This window comes from Galeopterus variegatus, unplaced genomic scaffold (genome assembly GCF_000696425.1).
Source record: "Galeopterus variegatus unplaced genomic scaffold, G_variegatus-3.0.2 Scaffold5199, whole genome shotgun sequence".
NCBI lineage: Eukaryota > Metazoa > Chordata > Mammalia > Dermoptera > Cynocephalidae > Galeopterus > Galeopterus variegatus.
The window spans coordinates 55,295-75,514 of NW_007731310.1; the positions used below are offsets into that span (position 1 = coordinate 55,295).

Below are 20,220 nucleotides of genomic sequence, written 5' to 3' on the forward strand. Positions count from 1 at the left end.
TGGAGTTTGAGCCCAAACTGTGTAGAATAAACAGGTGAATGAGCAGACTTCAGTCTGGTCTCGGGATCTCCTACTGCCTCCCAAGACAGTCAAGTCCTCTCACACAGGAGGACAGGGGGAGCAGATGTGGCTGGACTGGCATTCCAAGGACAGGATGCAGCCTGTTCATCAGTCCCTGATTTATGGGAAGACTGCAGGAGGGAAGGAAAAGGGAAATGGCATTGGGGACTTGGGTAGAGGGAATAAGTGAAGAGGAGCCCACTTAGGGCGGCCACTCGTGTTTTAGCCAAAGTCATACAGAGGTTCTGCCTCTATAAGAGAGTGCACGGAGAAAGCATCCCTGAGTGGTCAAAATCCATCATCTGTACTTCAACTAAATGTCTATATTTTCCCTTTTTTAAAATTAAAGATTGCTTTCAATAAATGCTTATGGGTAAAGTTTGACAGCAAAGACAAGTCTGTGGATAAGATGATTAATATGATCCTATCGAAAGATATCCTGATATTCTTCTCATTCTAAGCAATTGCTTTTATTAAGCAAAAAAAAAAAAAAAGAAGAATTCCTGACCAGTCACTACCTCCTTCCTGTCAAGCAAGGATTCAACACAGAACCCTCCCTTTATTTACTAGGACCCTGTGTGGTCAATCACCTGGAAAGCAGAATCTGGACTTGTTCCCCATCCCGCCATCCCCAGTACATACTACCCTTCACGAGAGAGTGGTTCAGTGTTCTGTTCAGAAAAATCTGAACATTCCCACCACGTGCTGTTCTTCCTGTACTGCTGGCAGGCTGCACTGTTGTCAGGGATGAAGCAGAAGTGCCTGCGTTTTATACACAAGCAGAGCATGGAACTACAGCAGAAGCAATCAGATGGCCTGTGCAGTGTGCCCTAGGACAGCTCCTCCTTTTATGAAGATCAGATTTCAAATGCACCACTTCAGTTTGGGTGAGAGAGATGAGAGAAAGAAGGAAAGCAATTGAATACTCTTCTATTCTTTTTATAAAATGATGAATTCTTCAAATCACCTGTGAAATAATTTTGCCACACAAGAACCATACTGCACTTGTTTGCACTGAAATAAATTTATTATTTTTTTTAAAGTTGGCTACCAGGGTGGCATTTAATGGTTAAAAAAAAAAATTTCTGGAATACAGTGAGACCTAAAACAAAAGAATAGAAAAGTTATTAAAATGGCAACAGACAACAGAAATGGCATTTAAAACAATAGGGCAAGCTGTTTTGTTTGAATGAGTATGTATATGTTTGTTCAAAGTTCTAAATTTCTCCATAGAAAAAGGATTCTGATTATAGTTGCAATCTTGAATTTCTGGAATACAGTGAGACCTAAAACAAAAGAATAGAAAAGTTATTAAAATGGCAACAGACAACAGAAATGGCATTTAAAACAACAGGGCAAGCTGTTTTGTTTGAATGAGTATGTATATGTGTTTGTTCAAAGTTCTAAATTTCTCCATAGAAAAAGGATTCTGATTATAGTTGCAATCTTGTTACATAAATCATTTTTTGAATCAATAAATATTATTAGAATGAGAAGCAGCACTTACAGAACACTGATACAGGACTTCAGGCTCATGTCCTTGTCACCTTTGTGGATATGATCACTTTTCAAAATTGTAATCTCTGTGTTCTGGATCAAAAACTATTGTCGGCAGCACTTACAGAACACTGATACAGGACTTCAGGCTCATGTCCTTGTCACTTTTGTGGATATGATCACTTTTCAAAATTGTAATCTCTGTGTTCTGGATCAAAAACTATTGTCCTCAGAATCACAGTCCCTACCAACTGAACCCAAGGACATATGCCCTTGTTACTGCCACATGAAATATTGCCAGCATGAACTTTTAAATAACTTTCTTAACTTGAAAAAAAAAATGACTTACCTTCTTTTGTTGGAGCTGTGACCTTCATTGTGAGGATGGCCCAGACACTTCGCCAAAGACGAGTGGTGGTGCCCCTTCCCCACCTTCTCATCAGGACCATCTGAGGACCATTTGTTCCTCTTACAGGTGAGCAGTAACTCTGAGAGCAGCCCTCAAATTCCTAACTTTCTTAACTTGAAAAAAAAATGACTTACCTTCTTTTGTTGGAGCTGTGACCTTCATCGTGAGGATGGCCCAGACACTTCGCCAAAGACGAGTGGTGGTGCCCCTTCCCCACCTTCTCATCAGGACCGTCTGAGGACCATTTGTTCCTCTTACAGGTGAGCAGTAACTCTGAGAGCAGCCCTCAAATTCCATACCCCAACAGCAAGAGAGAAACAGGCTAGGTGGAACCTGCCTAGGAGGAAAATCACGCCTGAAACTTCCTCCTTACAAGCACCTTCTAGCCACCAATATGATGTAATGTGAAGAAAAATGACCCATCAATAATACATTCATTTAAAATGTCTTCACTGAACAACTGCTGCTCACATGGCCCTGTGCTAGTCACTGATGGGTCACAAAGAAGCTGTGGGCCATTCAGTTAAAGAGCATCTATATACCCACCTCCCACCTTAAAAGCAAACATAAGCTAGAATGCAGAGAGAACCCAAAAGGAAAGGGCAGAGTCTCATTAATATATCCACTGCATATGTTGGAATTTGAAATGTTCCAGTAACAATACTTACTGGAAATAAATTGCTTGATTAAGCTGTTTTGTCCTCTCAAAATTACCTTCCAGTAAATATTAATGAAACTCTTGATAGACTGGGTATGTGAGGTCTGATTAACAAATCATAGACACAAGGTCATTAATAAAGAATTTGGAACATCCTACTCCCCTTTCCACCAACCAGGGAATAAATGTCTTCATGCTTACAATGTCTTATTGCAACCAAACATTACTTTTATTTTATGGTAAGAGAGGAAGAAATCATTTTTTCACCTTCTGAATATTACACTTATTGAACAGAACATTTAATGAGAATCTGTCATATATAAACAATAGTGTTCTATGCTGAGGTAGAAAGATACAATGACAACTAATATTAACTGTGTGCTTACTATGTACAAGCCACTATTCGGGTGTTCTGCATGAATGAGTTAATTATTCTTCATAACCACCCAAGTGAGTGGATGCTATTATTATTCCCATTTTACAGATGGAAACCACCCACCAGAGGTTGAGTGGCTTGGCCAGCTAACACACCTCTCTAGGCTGGACTATGAACTGACTTCAGACCAACCCACAAAGAGACAAGACAGGGCTTGGGAACTGCTGCCCTTGCTCTCTCTCTGCACTGTAGATATGATGTATACCAAACTCCAAATCCTGCAACTACATCCCCCAAATGCCATAGGCTTGTAGCATTTATATAACTGTCTTTTCCCCAAACGTTTGGTGTTCAGTATAAAACAAAACAAAACAAAACAAAAACAAGAGGTCAGGAGGTTAGGTATCTGAATACAAATGCAGAAAGAAAGGCAGGACAATCCTTGTGGTCAGTGCACTGGAGGAGACTTCTGAGGTACCCAATAAAGGAGATCCGGACACTAAGCATCGCCCCTTGGAAGCACCAAAAAGTAAAAGCATGAAGCAACTATAAACAAACCCATCCAGCGCTTACCCCTGGCAAGAACCTCTAAGTCTGCGACCTCCCTCAAACTATATTTATGCCTTCTCCCACAGTCTCATATCCCAACAGCCAGAAATAAACCCAGGGCTCTCTAAACTGAACCTCTCCTCCACCCCTCTCCATCTGAGTTGGCCAAGCTCCAACTGCAAGGAAACGCAGCCCAGGGACACTGTGCTAACACTCACCTACTGTTTAAACACTCCCCTCAACGCGCAGCCTATATTGCTCACAGAGGCTTCCCTATCTTCCATAGAACAAGGGATATACAAATCAATTTCGTTATAAATGAATTTAAACATTTATAATCCCATTGTTAAGAAACTTTTGAAAAGAAAACACTTGCAGTTTGGGTTGATAATAAAAATCAAATGATTAAAGATTAACTGTATAGTATTGGAGACAATCCATTGATTTCCACCTTAAAATATGTTTTATAAATTGGTTACAACAGCAGCTACAGGCCCTATGTTGGGCCAAAGCTTAAGAAAAAGTCCCAGGCACCCTGTCCCTTTTCAAACCTCTCCCTGATGGTGGTCAGTTTTTCCATACCTCTTTATTCACAGACACAATTATAGCATACATATTCTGGTGGTGGTAATGATAGTGGGTGTCAAATATTTGTTGATTATTATAGGATATAAATATCTATTACAGTTTGTGCTTTAATGGTTTTTTAAAAAATTTTACACACTTGGCTTTAATAACTAATGTTACTATCCCATGATGTAACTAATAATCCACAAATATCCAAGGTTAAACTATTACATGTGATGTGATTTCACCTTCATATTATTTTTTCAGTACAAAGTGTGCTCCTTTAAGTCAATATGTTAACCAAAAAAGGATTTAAGTTCTAGTTGTACACATGCATCACTTAGCTATATGCTGTGATTTAGAGAAGTATAAATGGATGTTCTCTCCAACTAACTAGCAGCCAGGTAAATGTTCAGTGTTTTCTGGACTGAATATGTTGATTGGTATATATCATTTTCAAAGATTTATAATTCAGAAATAGTGATTTAATATTAAAGAGATAATCAAAATTTTTGCCTTCCTTTTGATAATCAAAAAACACTTAAAATTAATATAAAATATATCTGAAGCCTGATGATATGGTTGCACATACTGTTTGTGCAACTGATTTTGAGAATTTGTATTTTTAAATAAAGATTGCAGAAATAAATCTGAAATATTACAACACATGGTATATACCTTTTGAATATGAAACCAATAACTGAGCTGTAAAAACTATTAACAGAAGTCAATAATAATACAAGGAAAAAAACTGTCTGCCTGATAGAATTTCAATAAACTTATTTCTGACAATGATCAAAGTTCTGCCAAATTTCATACGTATCTTGTTGGATAATTTCTAGGCCTCTGGTTTTAATTTATAAAATGGTAGAAGAGGAAAACTGTTTTAACTCCTCAGATCAAATCCTTGGTAACGAGAGCATATGGCATATGCAAAGCATAAAGGTTGCAGATTCATCTTGAAGTTAATATCTGGTCCCTTTTTAGGACTTAGTTAATTATATCCATTCTTCATATTAAATAAACATTTGCAATCCAATAATATGCTACCAAAAAACCCACAACAGAATTAAAATGTCTCTACCCAGTGGGCTGGCTATTTGCACAAAGCCTACGAATCATTAGTTAACTTTATAGAGCTTCAATACTGTTAGAGTCAACGCAGTCCTGGTGGTAGCAAGTATATAAGACAAAACAATTAAGAGCCACTGTCCTCATGCCAAGAGCCTCGTCACAAAGGATCAGATGCACAGGTAGTGAGTGGTCAGGTCCTTAGTAAGGGGAGATGACACAACTGCTATCATCTGCTTGGAGAGCCTAGGCACTAAGGAAAATAATTAAGACTGCACAGAATTTTCTCTGAAATTCACCTGGGATGACTATTTTTTTCCCTTCTTGCTCTTTATGTAGTCCTGAAAGGAAAGGGGGAAAGGAAATGAAGTGGAATGCTACAGTCTGTACATCTCAACTATTCAGCTTAAATTTTAGTACTGGAGACTATAACAACATGGGACAATGCATTTAACATCATGTTAGGTGGGAAAAAAGCATAATATAAGATGGCATGGTAAAAAAAGAAAAAAAAGCACATATACAGAGGAAGACTAGACAGAAATATATACAAAAATGTGAAACTAGCATTCGTGTTTGGAACAAGAGCATTCTGGATCACTGTTTCTCTTCTCTACTTCCCAAACTGTCTAGTGAAGTCATGTTGCCTTTTCACAGTTTTTTTTTATAAAGATGGCAGTGGACCCAATAGGTGGCCCCAACACACACAGCTGGTTACGGGAAATAAGATGTTCAAGAAATAAAACTACAAAGAGGGAATTTAGATAACACCTTTCTGAGTGACCATTAAAGCGGGGTGGGTCTCTTTTTACAAGGCAAGGCCCTTTCCACATGCAACTAAGCTCCAAGAATGTTTATAAAAAGTCCTAAGGAATTTCTGTGTTCATGTTTTTTGATGGTCTTTCTTGACACCTGGTATAGCAGGACATTAGCAACTAACATTCTGATGAGTACTCTGGTAGCTGCAGAAGAGAAGACACAGGAACAAGATGCCCAAGGCCTTATGGACACTGCTTAGGAGACAATCTACACGTATTTATCTATATAAATTAATGATGGCCAGAGACAGATTTTTTTTCCCCCTGTTGGAATTAACAGAACCTAACAGCTCAAATCAGAAAAAAAACACTGCCATGACAGAAGAATGGACATAAAGAGACTATCAGGACAAGCACATAAGCCTGTGAGGAATCTTTTTTACATGTGTGCAAGTTGCACATAGGAGCACATTTACAAGGATAGGTACATGTCACACAACCTGCAATGTATGCATAGGTATCCGCTGTAATGACACTTTCTCAGTGTAACGAAAAACTGACAAGAGAGAATGTCTGTTTCTACATGTGCAGACTCAGGAATGCTTTCTCACTGCCATTCTGCCAGTCCACTGGTTCCCCTGCAGACCTCCATCCCTAGGTCACTGCTGACTTCATTCCTACCCCCTCAAAAAGCCCCATCTGTTTACTTTCTATCACAAATATAACCTTTTCTCCCCAATTGCCATCTCTGGGTCCAGCTGTATGCACAACAGGCCAAAGGCTGGTTCAAGCAACTTATTTCCCCCCAAATAGCTGACAGGTTCTTTGCAGGACTCAGAGCAACCCAGCTGTCTATACTGCTGAAAATGTACTTGCTGCTTGCACTTCACACCCACTTCTCCAGTTCTCTCCTTCCAGGAAGTCTATTTTTCAGTTACAAGAACTGTTTACCTTGGCTTACAGTCTGATGGGCACTCCCTCCTTCAAGTGTGTTTCCCAGTACTCTGCCTCCATTCATTTATTTTACTAAAGTCTGAGGATATGTGTGCTATTCCAGCAGCAAGAACAGCTCTGGATCCTTCACCTACCCCTTCAAATGAACTGTAGGATCATGGATTTTGAGAAACTCACAGCTCTCATTTTGGCAGTATTTGCCACAAAGTCAAATAAATACTCCTTCTACTGACAATGTCGTTGTGGTAGAGAAGGCAACAAAGGAGAACATAACCTGTCCCCGAGGCCTGGGAGGTGACTTTTAAACTTTCAGCAGCAATGGAGCCACATAAAAGTTAAAAATGTATTTTTAAACAGTTATAGAAAAACCATCAGTGGACCCTTAAAAAATTAACCTTGCTTAGGATCTTCACTTTCATTGTCAAGTAAGTATTACGGACAATCAGAGCTCTAAAGCTGTAACTCTACTAAACCATCAGTTGCAGCTTCCCCTCCTGCCCTTTCCCAAACCTTAACTGGTGGTGATCAATAAAAGGATCTAAAGAAGGTTACTGGGAAAGCCACCAATCAGAACACGAACATTACCAACAACTTCCATCAGGTGTGAGAGGAGCATCTTAAATGTGGGAAAGCTAAAGGGACATGCTACAACAGAGACACTGAAATTAAACCTGTGTTACGACAATGGGACTCTCAAGGCACATTCGCTCAAGTGACAAAACGGCATAGATACCTGAGTTCATATGCAGAATAATTCTGCATGTGTCTGTGACTCTGCACACTTTATCTTGGCCAAACCTCTCTTCTTTAGAAATTGAAAAGCTTAGTGCCAAATGTATTACCCAAAAGTTGTAATTTGCTATTGTATCCTTAAGTGTCTAATGTCTTACTGTCTTAATTTGTAAACCACTTTATTTAAGACTTTTAGAAAAACAAACAAACAGTTCATGACTAGTGCTGAAGGAAAAACAACTCCACACTGCTAAATAACAAGTTGGGACTCTAGCCACTACACATGAGAAATTCCTCAGTCCCTGAAGTCATGGAGTTTGGAGTAAATCCAAATAGGATTTTGCTTTCCTAAATTCCTTATATTGCATTCCTATGGACTTCCTGTTTGAGCCATTGTGAGGCATTTTTATTATTTACAGTCACATACTTCCACCCTCATGTTGTTGGCTTAGGATTTCCTTCCCCAAAGAAGCTGTACAGTTAAATTCCTCAGGACATTTGGAGATTACCTGAGGCAGTAAAACTAGGTTGCATCATTCAGTGCACTTAGCACTCACAGACTGAACACTTAATACATGCTTGTTACTCTAAACTCCCTCCTGATTAGTCAACATCCAAGTTGAAGACATAATCCTGGACTGGCTGAGAATCCAGAGGTCTGTTTTACTATCATCAAGTATCCATGTGGCCATCTGAAGTGTGTTTATCAAGTAATTCATAATTGTTTATCAGTTATTGTTTACAAGCAGCTGATCACCACAGTATTTTAACTGCTCAATGCATCAGATCCCTGGCAGGAAGGAAGGAAGTTACAAGCAACCACCCACAAGGAATATTCTTACAAGCTGATGAGGGGTTAGCGAATGAAAGATGACACCTTTATGACAAACTGGCAAGAAGAAAAGTCTTCACAAATAAAAATTACCTTTAAATACTTGCTAAAATGAAGCTAAATCATCAGGGAAAAATGGCAAAAAATTCTAAGACTGATCGGAGTGGGCACAGTTAACCATTTCTAGCTTTCTTCTGCAATGGCATCAAATCTCACCAGGATTCTCTTAACAGCTAGTGCCAATCCTTTCACTTTCCACCACGCAAACCAAGCACTTCAGATGGAAAAGTTTTTATATAGTATCTTGGATGACCTTGAGTCTAGATTTAGTCAACAAATGCTCATTGAGTTCTTCCTGTGTGCCAAGCGCTAGAATAACACACAATCCTGGCACTCGAGTGGATCCCAATGAGGCAGGGAAACAGAAATGTGAACTCTAACACAGTGTGAAAAGTGCTATAACAAGGGAAGAAGAAAGTGCTATTTATGGGCCGGGGGTGGGGGGTGGGGTGGTTGAGATGGCATTATTTTTTCCAGGGCATGGCAAGAAGGTTTCACAAAGGAAGCAGGATAAAGTGTTAGGTCTTGAAGGATGAGAACACATTTTAAAGGATGTGAAGACAACTTTGGGGAACGTGAAAGCCAACAACACACCCACTTTCCAGTTACTGGCCTTGCCCCTAAACCTTCGGTTGCACTAGATATTAGGTGATAGAAGGTAGGTGTTGATCATATCTCCTAATTTTCTGAGTTCTCAAAGGGTCTTTGTCCAAGACAAATTTGAGATAAAGTTGGAAAACGTGCAACTTTAGAAGCAAGAAATGTTTTTAGTTTAGGAGTCCAATTTTTCTTTACCTGTGGGCATTTAGTAATAACATGCAAATTACTAAGGCCCCACAGGAAATTAAATGCTTATTAAACCAACATTAGGAGTTGGAATAATTATGCATATGAAATATGTTCTCTCTAAAGAAAGAAAAATTCACTGTCCCTTCTTTACTAGTAGTCTTCCTTTATGCCTTCTCTCTTTTTTAGCTCTTCATCCTTCTACTTTTCCATTCTCTCAAGGAATATTATTGCCCAAGCATTTCTGACTCAAGGGCATATGTTTACATATTCACACACAATTTAAAAAATATAATACATGGACTATTTTCAGTGCCAAATGCAGCTGTAATTATGCATTTATTTTTGACATGTTTTATGTTATTAAAGCATGTAAATACTTTATCTCCCTCAAGTTTTCCAGCCCTCTGTTGGCAGTCTTTTCTTTTTCCTTTCTCTTTCCAAAGCATCTAATACAATTTCTTGAATAGACAGTCAATAAACTTGGTTGCTGAGGGTTCACCTTTTCCCAGCATAGTCTTTGAAAATAATTTCATCTCCTTCCAGCAATAAACAACTCTGACTTCTTTTTATTTTGCTTATTTCCCTACAGAGGTCTTCTATTTCTCACCCTAAATTTCTGCCTTTTCTTTCTGCTATCATATCGAAAATTCCCATGTAAGGTCAAAAACTACATTTAATAGATAACCTACCATAAATCATCCTACATTGCTGTAAGAGTAACAAAACTTTTGTCCCAATCACCAAGAAATGAAATGTCAATAGTATTCCTGAGCTCCACCCGTCCACTTACAAATATCCCAATTAAGCAGGCAGTTTAAAAGCCAAAGCTCCTCGACTAGAACTGTTCTTTTTTTCAAAAGTTATAAAACAAAACAATGTACAATCTTTATTAAGCAGTTATTTTTAGTTTGCTGATCTATAGAGTAGATACTGCACTGAACATGCTTCAACGTGGCACACTGTTTTCAGCACATCTGTGACACAATGCAGAATATTCTTTGTGTTGTGCCCTCAGCAACTGAAAACATGCACACATGCACACACACACGCACACACCCTACATCCAAAGGCACTAAGTTAACTACATATTGCAAAAAGGAATGATCTCAGCTTCTCTTCTCTCAAAGACACTCCTGTAATTGTACCCACTCAGGGGCCCTCCTGCTGCTGCTGCTGCTACAGAAATATTTTATTGCCCTGGGAACATCATTTTAGGCCAGCAAGTCTACCACAACCTTGTAAATATCCTTGCCTGATGAACTTTTATCACTTTCTGACCTATATTAGCATATCCCATGGTATCAAATGAATTGAATGTGCTGGCAAATACTCCTTCTCCAAACATTTCCACAGAACTCTTTTGCCATTAGTGCAGAAACCGCTATTGGAAGAGGTCCTCAAAGAGGATTTGATACATGGCACTAACTTCTGTTAATACCTGGGTTATCAATAGCTGGAGAGCTGCATACAACCATGCTGGGAAGAATGTGCAGGCAAATGGAAAGATTGCTGAAAAGCCATCTTTCCAATGGCTTTCAGGGCACTTGAATGATCACTTGAGTGATCCAGCCTGCACTGGGTTATGGCAGGGATTCTCTAGAGAAGGAAAGCCAAACCACAGGAGAGATGTGGGCGAGGGAGATCTCTAACTGTCCTTCTAGCAGATTATCCTGCAGCAAATGCATGATGCACTCACTTGGCTGCTTCCAAGAGGGAAGTGAGGGGACCCTGGCATTCAAAGTCTCATTATTGTCCCCACAGTTTAAAAGTTCTTAAGCTAATATGCACCAACCAAGCAGGAAGAAAAGCAAATAAAGACCTATTTATACACTAAAGAAGAGTAAAGGAGAACCTGTCTTAGGCAAAAGCTCAGGTTAGTAAATTAATACCACCCATCCCTCAACGGCTACTTTAAACAGCCAGTACTATTAGCTATCCAGAAATCTAGTCTGGAAGAGAGACGATAAGATCCGGAACAGGATTTAACTTTTGATATTATCTTTAAAAGAAAAAGAAAAAGAAAAGACAGACCAAGCCATAGTACAATATAAAACGTTTACTCAGTTATTAGTAAACTTTTAACAGTTTTACAAATGCAGGCAAAAATGCTTTGGGGGCAGAAAGCAAAATATTATAGAAAACTAAAAATCAAATAAATTCATACAGCTAGGGATTGGTGGCTTAGGTAATTGAACTGAAAGTGAGAATCATGGAAGAGAGCTACATAATAATTAGCTGCTGAGTTCTCTCATGTCACATACTCCCAAATCGAGTATTTAGCATTCAGCAGACTTATTAATGAATAAATGCCCAACTGGAATTAACTAGCACCTCACTCTGGAAGGCTGCTCTTGGTGAAAATGTAATATCCACCAGGCAAAGCAAGTTGATTGCTGGTATACGCTGGAGGCTGTGCTGAGCATCACATTCTTTAGAATAATAACGTATTACATCAAGTTTCGGAGCCAGTTTCACACCATGCTCCACACCCTGCTGCTGGACAACATGGAAAAGAAGGGTGAAGTTTCTAAACCCCCAAGAGACAACTTTCCAAGCTTCACAGTTGGCCTGTATTTGAAATACATTCAGTGGAGATTTGTTGTCTCACATGCAGGCAAAGTGCTTCCTGGTTGGAGGTTCAGAGAGACACAGAGATGAGGGAGTGGTCTGAGCCCGAGCAGGTCCCTCTGCAGGGACTGATCATTTCGTCCTTCTGACACGAGGCACACCAAATTGCCATGTGCTGCCAGTGACCCCCTTTTCTTGCACTAGTACTGTTATGTTTCTTTAAATTCAGTCTGCTCCTTAAGGAAACTCCCTGGCAAGTGAAAACAGCAGCAAAGGTAAAAGAATGCGGGGAATTTGGCTGCTGCCTGCAGTATTAGGAAGAACAGCAATTACTCAACTCTCTCCTAGTGTCAGAGGCAGAAATGCGCATGTGAATTTGGGCAAGTTTTGGCCTGTCTTTGCTCAAGCTTCTCCCTTTAAAGTCTCTGTTGCCCACCTACCTCAGGGCTGTAAGAATTAATGAAATAAATGAGAAAATGGAGAAAGTAAAGGTAGCTGGTCAGCACAGACAGAAATAAAGGTGTAAGCTGTACCCTGAATCCAGACTAGGCTATAGTTAATAAGGCTTAAAGACTGTAGGTATTTAAAAGACGTCACTAACTTCCCAGTAACTATGCTTTGCTGTATCCACAGCCTCCCCAAAAACGTAATTATGGAAGGACTTGATCTTTTCCTCTAAGCCCTTCCATCCACAGCACCTGGCAAAGAGTCATGTAGACTCTACCACTTTTTCCTGCCCCAGCTCTGCAAACACCAGGTAATATTTGACTCCTGCCCAGCACCTCTAAGTCATAAAAACATAGATCTTATGACCGGAAGATATCATCTGATTCCATTCCTCTGCCTTGAGGCAGGTAACTATTTAATTCCTTTTTGACAAATGAAGGCAAAGTGGAGCCAAGGGAAGTTGAAGGGGTTTTATTTTAGTCACCGAGCAATTAAGGGATGAAGGCGGATCCAGAAGCCACGGCTATTTTTTCCCCCTCCTTTATCATGCTGTTCTCATATACAAGAATGTTGTGATATTTACCTTCCTGAGCAGCCTCAAATCCTTTCTGAAACAAGCTAGGATATATACAAACACATTCATTCTCTTGATTAAAATATGGATTATTTGGTCTCTCATTTTTATGTCATAGGTAGTAGTAGTACATTTCCTTACAATTTCCCTGAAATATAAGAACTTAGTGGTTCTGAAAAGCACACAGCATACCCATTCTTTCTCAAACCATTTAAAAATCCTCCTACTTTGACTTCCAGAGATAAAATTGTCTAAATCCATCCCTGTTTTTCACTCAGACTGTAGATGTCCATACCCTTAGAAAAGCAAAGCTCCCAACTATGGAGACTGAGAAAAGGTTTTCCATGTCTGCATTTGATAAGATGATGGAATGTTCCACAGAATTATAAACAAGCACTCAGAGGGGACCAAGCCCATACATCCCGCATGTAAGATTCCTCACAGGTTATAAGGTCCGATGTGGTCCATTGAGTTAAGGTCAAACATCCTCAAGGTAGCTTTTCCTTATTTTGTTAGGTCTTTCGAAGTCTTAAAAAGAGGTACCACAGCTCTCCAATACTGAGATGCCTTTTGTTTTATCACAGCTGTGAAACGTTTTGCTCGTGGCCTTTGGATAGAAGCTAAATAAGTTACCTCTCTTAGACTGGGATTCTGAAGGCTCAGGTTTCATTCTGCCCTGCCAGAAATTCCTTTCTGTTTTGAATCTGAGATGTTTGTTTATGGTTTTTGTTTTGAAATGCTAAATAAGACAGGCATAATCTCTAGTTACAGCCTGTATCTTTTTTTTTTTTTTTTTTTTTTTAAACTTTGCCATAGCCAGAGTAGCTGGTTGCTAAGGACTTAGCTAAAATTTCCAAAGAGTAGACTCTTCAAATTCTCTTCTCAGGAACTTGAAAGGTAAAATGACAACACCCTAAAATAAAATTAAGACAATTTTCTTTCTTAAATATGCATAAGACAAATGCTCTCAGGATATTTCAAATTAGGCTGTTATTTTTGGTTTTCACCAACATATTATTTAAAAGAAATCCTGAACATATTTTTGAAGTTTTTCTCATTTTCCTTGTAGGTTACATGTTTGAACATCAGCACTCTTGATAAAAGATAGAGGCACTACAATGAAAGGTACTAAAAGAGTTTCTGGAAAACAATCCAATTTCTATTACATGATAATAAGGTTTGCTTGTCAAGAAGAAAAAAAGTTGTAAACTACTGATTCCAAGGATTTTTTTCTTCATCAAGTTCTTTCTCCTTGTTCCACAATAGCCAATGAAAAGCATTGGCTTGTGAATTCTCAGGCAATAATTAAATATAAAATAAGTAAACGATAAAAATGATACTTATTTCCAGGCACGAAGAAAAGAGTCACAATTAAGAGTATGCAGTTCTGTCCTCCTTCAGTGGAAAACACTTTCCTCCACTCTGCCTACGCTAGGAACTAGAGACAAGGCCGTCAGATATCTTAGTTCTAGGTGTTCTTCCTTTCTAGCCTTCCTCAAAGAGTCTCCAGAGACACCAGAATGCTAATCCACAGTAAAGCTGCAGTATTAGTCCACATGAAAGATGAATATAATGCCTAGGATCAAGAAAAGCAGCGAAGATGTACTCTGACCTCACACCCTCTCCTGCTCATTCCGGGCAGGGCCTGCTGCTGCTTGCTTCCGTAACCCCAATGGGAGATCTCAACCCTGCCTTGGCGATACTCCCGGGGCCTCCAAGGTCTCCAGTGATGTCCAGAAATGCACAAAAAACTTCTCATAATAAAAGAAAATCAATTCACTCTCATGAAACCATATGCCATCAACATTAAAATGTCACCTTTTAAGAAATATTAATTTGAAATAGCTCTTTGGAGGCAAGGACTCAAACCACAAAATCAAGCAAACGTTCCCATTCTGCTGAAACTCCAAAAGGGCTGGGAATTACAGTCATGCTGGATCAAACCAACAAATGTTTTCTTGTCCAGAGACTCTGGACACTCAGCCCCTTTTTCTCAACACTTCACAGTCCCTTTTTCTCTGACAAACATGTGAGAGCAGAATTCCCCCTCTTAGCCCCCTTTTGAAGACACTTGGTTAAGTGTGGAAGAGGTGTGAGTATGTCCACAAAGTAGATTTTTTTTTTACTTACAGAGAGAGAAATCTAACAAAGAAGAAAATGAGGAAGGATGGAAACCAGGATGGAAATTAGAATTAATATTATTTTTTAAAAATCTATTTGGTACTAGGTATTGTACTAGCAATTATATATGAGACATATATGTATATCCTATATACATATAATCTTGTATATATATATGATTCTTGCATTCTTGGCTAGTCTACTGTTTCTTCCTCAAACGATTAAATGAGCTTTACTGGGGTTTCCAAAATCTTGGTACCAAATGTGCCATACGGAACACAGAGTCACAGGAACTTGCTTCACACAGTTACCTTCTGCTCATTTTACCACCTCTGACCCTGTAGTACTTACATGCTATAAAGCAGCACTGTCATCTCTCCTGCTCCCACCACAGCCTGAGATGTTAAACACACCCACACATTTTTCAGGAATTTCACAATTAATGTCTGGAATGTGTTTTGGATTATTCTTCAAAGGATGATCCAGTTGCCCTAAGATGAATTCAGTATTTTTCCCTTCTCCCTTTCGTCATTCTTCAGTCTGCCCACTCATTATCTTTTTAGGGTCATCTGTTTTTTCTAAATCCCCCAACTTCCTAATGCCTGTCCCCTGCATCTCCAAGCTGTACACTGATTCATCAAGATCATCGCATCTCAACCAAGCCACACAAAATGTAAAAACCTGCACCAAGTCACTAAATACCCCAACAAATGGATGTTATGCCCATAGTTGAAGGATTTTTCAGACAGTTTTCTTCATAGATTACCCTGACTGCTCATAACCATACTGCCAATGTATTGCTTATAAATTTTCCTAGTCACTGTTAAATATCTGTTAATGGCAGCAAATATCTCCAGACTTGCTATTTTTGCCTTTCTGACAGTATTCAATTCATTTGCCCTTTGTCAAGTGTTTTATGTGACAGGACTCCTCAATAACAGTGAGGATTCCATAAACCTGAGAGTCAAAGTGAAAGTCACTGAGCCCTGTCATTTGTATATGTGCAGTAAACAGCGGTCTCTCCATGTTCTGTCAATATTTACTTTGGGGAGGAACTAATTATTTCCTTGTTTACTTCTATTGGTTTCTCTTCTCATACCTTGTTAACATTTTCTAGGCCCCCTGCTTGCTTCTCTCTCTAGTACCTAAGAGCTCCCTCTACCTAAAGACTTTTGAGATGGAAAATGAAACCCATTACTCAAATACTTTTCTAACTCTAGTCCAGAAGTATTAACTTTGCCCTTCCTCTCCATTATTCAATTAGTAAAAATTAAAATGCATGGACTCTTACCTCCAAGTCCTATTACAGAGCAATCGATAAGCAGTTCCCAAGTGGCTTGTACACAACCTAATGTGTTGGTGCATAATCTGGACTCCTGAGCCTGCTCTCTAGGGCCTTACCTCAGATCCTCCACACATTTTCAAAATTTCAAAAAGAACAAAATTCTGTTCTTTGTTGTAAGTACCCACCACATAATACTTAGTTCTACTCACTGCCCCATAAAAAATGGGTGGAAGGAAAACTTAAAATAGCCAGGGGAAATAAAAGGAGAATTGATTTCTGAAAGAGGCAGTTTTTAGATGGCAGTAGTGAAAAACCTGAAAAATTAAATTCCATAGAGATGAAGCCACTGAGTAGATACTCACTGGGGGGAAAATGTTGGTGCTTATCTGCAGTAGCAGTCACCTGGATCTAATACAGCAAAGTCCTCAGAGCAAAGTGACTTAATAGTGTCCACTTGGTTCTTGTCTTGGGTTCAATGTCCCCCTAAAACTTAATCCCCACTGTAACTGTTCAGGGTGGGAAATCCTATTATGATAATTGAAAGGTGGAGCCTTGAAGAGGTGATTAGATTGTAGGACCATGCAGTGGTGAATGGATTTATAATGGCAGGCAGGGGCATGGTTTTGAGGGCTTTAAAAGGAGAGTGAAGAGGAGGCTGCTCTCTCTGCTCTGCCATTTTTCTCAATGTGATACCCTGTCGTCACTGAAGTCACCACCAAAGAAAGCCTTCACCAGATGTGTTTCTTGGACTTTGGATTTCCAGCCTCTGAAACTGTAAGCAATAAATTTCATTTTCTTTATAAAATACCCAGTTCTGTATATTTTGTTATAAGCAACAGAAACGGACTAATATAGTTCCTAATCACTCTGTTCTCACAAACTGTCAAACGTGAGCCATCATCTGCCCTTTTAGTGACCACAGAAGGCTGGTCATGCTCCCCCACTTTCTCCCACTCCTTATAGAAGCATAATGTACTATTCTACATAGGACAAAAAATGACCCTCATCCCCTTAGCTCAAAATATCACTCTCACTGTCCAATCAAAAGGGACTTGCTCCCTCCCAGGTGTCAGAAATTATTTTTCAGATTGAGAGAGAGCAGAGAAAACTTCAATAATAATAATAATAATAAAATCAGGATTTATTTAATAACAATCTAAACTATGCTGAAAAGAAATCCAAGTGTGTATCTCACATGAGTCACAGGACACCTCATGTCATTTAATCTTTCAGAAAATATTTTTTCTTGTGTTCTTTTTATATATAGGATTACTAATCCATTTACTCAATGTACTTTTATTACTGAGAGCCCGCCACGGGCCAGCATGCCTTAAAAACCTAAAGCACTGAGCAATAAGTTTAAAGGGGTCCATTTCTGCCCATGATTTATCTAACTCATTTTGTGAACTGCAGTTAAAAAACATGATTTTTTGCCTCCCCACAAAGCCAGTATGGGAGTAACACAAATAAAAATTACTGCAAGTTGGCAAACAGAGGATGGTAATTTGTATTTAAATTATGTCATCGAAAGCAGGTAGATTAGTCATGATAATATTTCTATGCCATGCAATATGTTTTCTCAGTGCAGCCAATTAAATAAGTTTTGAAAAGAGTTTTCATTAACAGATACAACCAGTAGGGGTCATTTTAGTGCAAAAATTGCAGTGAAAAAGACTAACATGAATAAAATCTATCAATTCCTATTCGTGCTGATTATGATAATCATGCTTTGGTGTGTAAATTTCTGAATAAAAATGGAAACTGAGGGAAAAATTGGTCACTGAGAAATTTCTTGCTAAGTAACGAAAAAACAAAAGAGAAAGTCATACCTTCTAGATTATTACTGACAGGTAGAGACACTACTCTAATTCTTAAATAGAAGGAGGAAAAAGGGTTACTTGCTTCTCCTATGCTCTCCACAAATCTTAGAGAGAAAATACTTGAAATTTTAGGCACACGATTGGAAATATCTGTCCAAATGTAACCATTATATCATGTCAGGTAACACTGTCCTTCTGACCTTAGTTTTAGAATGGATTTTAGAATGCAACTTGACTGCTGCCTTAAGAATTCTTAAAAAGAAAAAAAAAATGCCCCAAGCACACAATTTTGGTAGCTGAAAACAGGCTTGCTAAATGAAAAGTGTTTCTAGAGAATACTGAGATATAATCATGTCAACAAACACTTCCAAGCATTTTCAAGGCTAAAACCAAGTGCACAGGTGTTACCAGAGGAAAGGAAGCTATTACGGTCACATCATTTCAGAGGGATGAAAGGCTCACAACAAACTGCCAGTCTAACTCTACTCTGTGATGTGGGAGTAAGGTTGTTGCCAAAACATCTGATTACTGTAAACGGTCCTCTGAGCATTTCCTTCATCAGTAACATGTTAAGAAGAAACAAAACAAGGGTTAGCATCGTTAGAACTTCCAAAAGTCCTTCTCAGAGCCCAGCAGTTTCCACTGCATTTAACCTTGTTTCCTGTTGCTTGTTCTTTTCAGATTTAAGGGAGGCTGGATTGTTACACACTCCAAGAGGCAGGGTTCAAAGATGCATCTTTCAGTCTACATCCTTCAGAATCCCCCAAGTCAAACACCTAAATTTGTATCGGAAGTTAGTCTGATGGCCATTTTTCCTGATGTGAGACATAAAAACATGTTATAAAATGGGACTTGATACCAGGTGGGAGGCTGTTGTATTTCAGGCAAATGAACTCTTCTGACCCAATGTCCTAAGAGTGTAGCTCAGCACGTCTTTTCCCTCTGAGAAGAGTTCCCTTCGCTCAGTACTGCCCACTAGCTTCCAAAGCAGAAAGGCCTACCCAATTTTCCAGACCCGTCCAACCCTAAAAACTATAGGCATAAATAAATACGGATGGCGTATGTTTGTGTGTGTATTTAAAGAGAACCACAGCACTGGAGCCTATTAGTAGACCCATTTTTTTATCCTTAAGGTTGCCACCTCGTTTTTCAGTATCCCAGCACAATAAACACACACATAAGGATTCTTCAGAATAAACGCTTCCCTGGTCTCCTGGGTGCTGGCTGTGTGTAGCAAGGCAGGGACGCTGCGCAGAGGGCGCCTGTCCCTCCTCCTCGCTCCCCCAGAAATAAAGCTGCGCTCTGCTCACTCACCAGGATGCCCCTGAACAGCATCGTCAGCCCAACGTCAGCCCGAGCAGGAATCCCACCTTTAACTGGTGCTCACCGAATCATGCCCATTAGCTAAATAAAAAGAACTCAAACAGACCAGGCACCCCGAGGCCGAGGCAGCAGGGCCGGGATTAAGGCCAACACGCACCAACGGTGGTTCCCCCACGAGGGAGGCTCAACGAATCTAATCTTTTTCTCCCTCCGCCGGTCTCGACACCGCGGTGTACAATGCATGGTGCAGAAGCCAGCAGAACAATCCCCGCTGTCAAGCAAACAAAAAGAAGGAACCAGCAACACGCGAAGGTCTGATCTCAAAAAGCCGCCACGAACAGTCAGCAACAACTTTTCACTCCCAGGTGCAACCCCACCCCCTTTTCCTTACGGGAGAGAAAGCCTTTGACCATTTTCAATAGGCACATAAATGAGTAACCACCGTGTGTAACTTCCCCCGGGCTGACATATTCCGGAGCTGAAATTGATTTATATGCGCAGGAGGAGGAGGAAGGGGGTGAAGGAAGAGCGCAAGGGAAAAATAACACAAGAGTCGCACAGGGAGTGCAAGCTGGAGACACTTCGCCGCCGATAGAAAAGAGGACTTCGGCGGACGGCTTGCAGCACACGGTGCCACACTGCGCCAGTGCGGGGAGGGCGGCAGGGGCCCGACTCCCCCAGGGGCTCCCGCGCGGCAGCGTCCGCAGCGTCCCCGCCCGCGGCGCGCCCACTTTGGGGCGCAGGGCCGGCCCACCCAGCCCAAGCCCGAA

General features: G+C 39.9%; 1 protein-coding gene across 1 annotated transcript in view; it reads left to right on the forward strand.

Annotated features, from left to right (window-relative positions):
* The first annotated feature begins 14,501 nt into the window (after window positions 1-14,501).
* LOC103604513 (protein capicua homolog) overlaps window positions 14,502-20,220 on the forward strand; it is an 8,218-nt gene continuing 2,499 nt past the window's right edge. Inside the window, exons 1-3 of the mRNA XM_008589089.1 lie at window positions 14,502-14,620; window positions 18,809-18,947; window positions 19,952-20,096. Of these exons, the coding sequence (XP_008587311.1) occupies window positions 14,502-14,620; window positions 18,809-18,947; window positions 19,952-20,096 (403 nt within the window). The remainder of the gene's footprint in view (window positions 14,621-18,808; window positions 18,948-19,951; window positions 20,097-20,220) is intronic.